The sequence below is a fragment of the Martes martes genome (assembly GCF_963455335.1).
Source record: "Martes martes genome assembly, chromosome: 6".
Taxonomy (NCBI): Eukaryota; Metazoa; Chordata; class Mammalia; order Carnivora; family Mustelidae; genus Martes; species Martes martes.
The window spans coordinates 74,463,058-74,467,006 of NC_137893.1; the positions used below are offsets into that span (position 1 = coordinate 74,463,058).

Sequence of the window (3,949 nt, forward strand, 5' to 3'; positions counted from 1 at the left end):
ATGTGGGTAAATCTCAATGAAGACTGACTACATAAAATCAATAGATTGAAGACTGAAATAGGGAAGACCCAACTAGACAAAAGGAAGCACAGGTCAAAGCATGAAAACTGAGAGCATCATTCAGGGAATGATGGGGATTCTCTCTTGGCTGCACTGAGGTGGGAGTGGGGGGAGACAAAGAACCATGCAACAGTGGGCTAATGCCAGACTAGGAAGTTTCAGCCTTGGAACAATGAGGGTGTAAAAGAGAAATGAGGGGCGTCTGGGTGGCTCAGTGGGTTGGGCCTCTGCCTTTGACTCAGATCATGATCCCAGAGTCCTGGGATCAAGCCTCACATCTGGCTCTCTGCTCAGCAGGGAGTCTGCTCCCCACCCCCCAACCCTTCTTCTGCCTGCCTCTCTGCCTACTTATGATTTCTGTCAAATTAATTAATTAATTAATTAATTTTAAAAAGAGAAATGAGCTTTTTGGGAGATTAAACTGACACCAGGGTAAGACACTAAGAATAATTTAAGACAAATTTAAGACAAAGAAACAGGTAAAATGTCCAAGTACTAGGGATGGTATTTTGAAGACTGCAGCCTAACCACTCCATTCTCATTGCACTGCTGGACTAAGGCACACAACCTCCTTGGCCTCTTTTTCCACTCCAGTATTCCTTCTCTGGTGCTCCAGAATTCTCCTTCTAAAACACAAATGATTACTAGTCACTTACTGGTTTAGAAAGAAAAAAAAATTGTCACTTCCTGGCTTAAGAGTCAATGGCTCCCCCATTAAATCTAAAATAAAATACCAATTCCTTGCAATGGTTTCAAAACATTCCAAACTCTGGATCCTACCCACCTCTCTAACCCCACTGCCCATTACTTCATCCTCACTCTCCACATCCCACAAACCACCATAATCAACTCCTTCCACTTGTTTTTGTTTCCTACTGAAGTGGGCTTTCCAATCCTCTTTATCCACAAAATAGCTCTTCTTCAATTAAGATCTATTAAAATATTACCTCCTCCATGAAATTCTACGCCTCTACACCCCTATCTTGCCAGTGCACCTGCTCAGCAAAACATTAATCCTGAATCAATGCCACAGCCTTCCTTCACTGCTCCTAAGGCCAGTGAATTGCACACAACTGAAGAAAACTAGAGAATCTCAGCACAATTACAAAGACATGGTCATCACCCTAGCTGGATTTCCAGCATTGCTCTAATACCTGTGTTCTCAACGTTTAACTTGTCAGCTCCCTCTTTTACTCTCAATGACTATTTCAAATTTAACTATTTTTCCCCAATGTCTCCACTCAACTGCTTGGTCCCTGATCTCTCAAGAAACAACCTTGACTCATTCATAACCTAGGAAACAGACCCTCAGGCAGCTACCTCATTTCCAGCTTAACTCTCCTTGCCCACTCCCCCCCTTCTAGTGAAAGGCCAACACCTCCCACTGTGCCTTTATATCCACTCTCCCCTTCTGTTCAGCCTGTGAACTCTGCTTAACCCTAGGCCTTCCTCAAACCGTTAACCAATCTCTACTTTCCCTTCTTACGCTCTAGGTAAGAGCAGTCTATCTCCCCTTCCTCATTTTCCAGTGACCATTAAATCAAGCAATCTAGCTCACCACCCCACTCCAAAACTCTACACAACAGTATTAGCAAAATTCCTAGAACTTTACCCTCCTGATTTCTGTGCCCACAAAGTCTTTCTCTTCTGACACCTGCCAATCCTCTTCATTAGCACCTCTTTTCTCACTTCCCCCCACTATCAATACTTCCAAGCTCCTGTATTTGGCCCCCCACTCTTTAAACATTATGCCTTCTATGAATAATTTCACTTCCTCCCCTGATGTTCATATGCAGAAGCTTTCAAACATCAGTCCAGACCACTCTATTGTACTCCATGCATAGTCCTAAATTCAATGCCCACCCCCCCGCCCAACGCCATCCCCGGTCATCTCCACTTGATATTACAGAAACACATCAAATGCAGCATAACCAAAATTTAAATCTTTCATCTGCCTGTGTTCTACATTTTAAGTGGAGATGCAACCCAGGAGTCATCCTTGACTGGCCCCTGTCCCCCCATATTCAAGCATCAAGTGATGATGATTTCATCACCTATGTATGTTCCGTCTATCCCATGCTTTTACCCCTGCCTTAATTCAGGCCTTCTTATTCTACTAACAAGACTATTTCAACAGGCTCCTAACTGTCTCTGCTTCCAGACTTATTCCTCTCAAATCTATCCTCATTATTGCTGCCAAAGTGATTTTTTTTCTTAAAAAAAATCTTCTTTGCTCAAAACTCTTCAATAAATTTCCCTTACAAGCAAATACATTTTCTCTTCCCTTCCAGCATACTCAAGGCTTTGCATTTTCTGGCCCCTATCTACATCTCCTGCTGTTTTTTTTGTTTTTTGTTTTTTGTTTTTGTGACTCTCAGCTACATATTTCATAATTCAGAAATACTGAATTGTAATTCTAATTTATTTATCCTTGGCCTGGCTAACTCCTACTCATACTTTAGTTATTGTTGAAGTGTCATATCCTCATGCAAGCCCTCTTAAAGGCCAACATCCCCCACTCTTCAGGTGGATCAGATTCCCCTTCTTTGCTCTCGTATCGCCCTACATATCTACCACTGCACTTACAAATGTTATTTCTTAAAATGTTCATACATCTGCTCGGACCTTAGCCTAAACAGTAAGCTCCTTGAAGACAGAAACCGTCTTTACCATCTCCATATCCCCAGCGCCCAGCACATGCAATTACAAGCACTCTGAAAATGTTCTGGAATGAATGAAACACTATTCCCAACTTCTCCATCATCTAACCCCTGCCACCAACCACCACCACCAGAAATCCCACCCTCCTCCACGGGCTCTGACCTGCATATTTGCCACTTAAAACACCGCACTGAGCATTTCCGTTAGCTGACTCTATTCTCTGCTGGGGGAAGAGCTCCTGGAGCGAGACGACGGGTCATACCCACCGGCCTAACTCCAATACCTGACGCATGGGCAGAAGAATGAATGAAAATGCTTGGCAAGTCTGTGAGAGTCTGTCTTGGACTTCTCTCTCAAACACCCTCCGCCGAGCTAGGATCCTTCCCAAGGCCCGAGGGACCAGGGACGCGTGATACCTCCGACAAGCAAACACCCCCGGATCCCTGCTTGCTCAAGCTGAGATCTCCGCCGCCCGCACATCAACCCCCACTGTGCCGTCCTCTCCCGTCAAGAAGTTGTGGAGGGCGCTGCGGGCTCACCGGCAAGCGGAACTCCAGGTGCTCTTGCGCCATGAGCAGCAGATACCTATTCAATGGGCACGATACCGCCATTGCAGCCGCCCACGGTGCGCCTGCGCGATGCGTACAGTTTCCCACCTCTCTGCCCCGTCCCGCTCACGGCCTTTTCCGCTGAGGCGGAGCCTGAAGGGCCGGAAGCGGAAGCTGGGCGAGGTGGACGCTGTCTCGAGGTTCCTCGCGCGGATACGTTGAGCTTGGAGGGGCAACGCCCACTGGGAGGTACTTTCTGGTAGAAATGCGGAAGTATGAGGAGCCGGTGTGAGTTGCCTTGCTGTGTTGAGCAGCAGGTTGCTATAAAACAAGTTCCCATTGGTCCTCCGACCAGGAACGTACTTCCAGCTTCCTCTAGGAACGCTTCAAATCCTAGTTCTTCAAAACTGGACTGGAATTTCACCTTTTCCGTATAGACCTCTCTGTCCACCTCAAGCTTGGAGGACCTGGTCCACTCATCTAATATTTAATATCCTTTTTGTATTTTTGCAATATCGTTTCAAGGGTACATGCCCCCTAAGCCAGTTGGAATGAGCTGTTGATCTAGGTAATCTCTTACGGTTCATTCTGTACCTCATAGAAAACAAAATGGCGTCCTCAATAATTTACTCAATAATTAGAAGGTTGTGATGTTAGGCTCAGGCACGGTCCATAGCCAA

General features: G+C 45.7%; 1 protein-coding gene across 3 annotated transcripts in view; it reads right to left on the reverse strand.

Annotated features, from left to right (window-relative positions):
• TRMT11 (tRNA methyltransferase 11 homolog) overlaps positions 1-3,432 on the reverse strand; it is a 65,906-nt gene extending 62,474 nt beyond the window's left edge. The window contains exon 1 of one of the 3 annotated variants that reach the window (XM_080806986.1): positions 3,261-3,412. In XM_080806986.1, the coding sequence (XP_080663112.1) occupies positions 3,261-3,332 (72 nt within the window). In that variant the 5' untranslated portion in view covers positions 3,333-3,412. Of the gene's footprint in view, positions 1-3,260 lie in introns of all 3 variants that reach the window. The other 2 variants (XM_080806987.1, XM_080806985.1) reach the window with 2 other exon arrangements.
• Between the last annotated feature and the right edge of the window lie 517 nt (positions 3,433-3,949).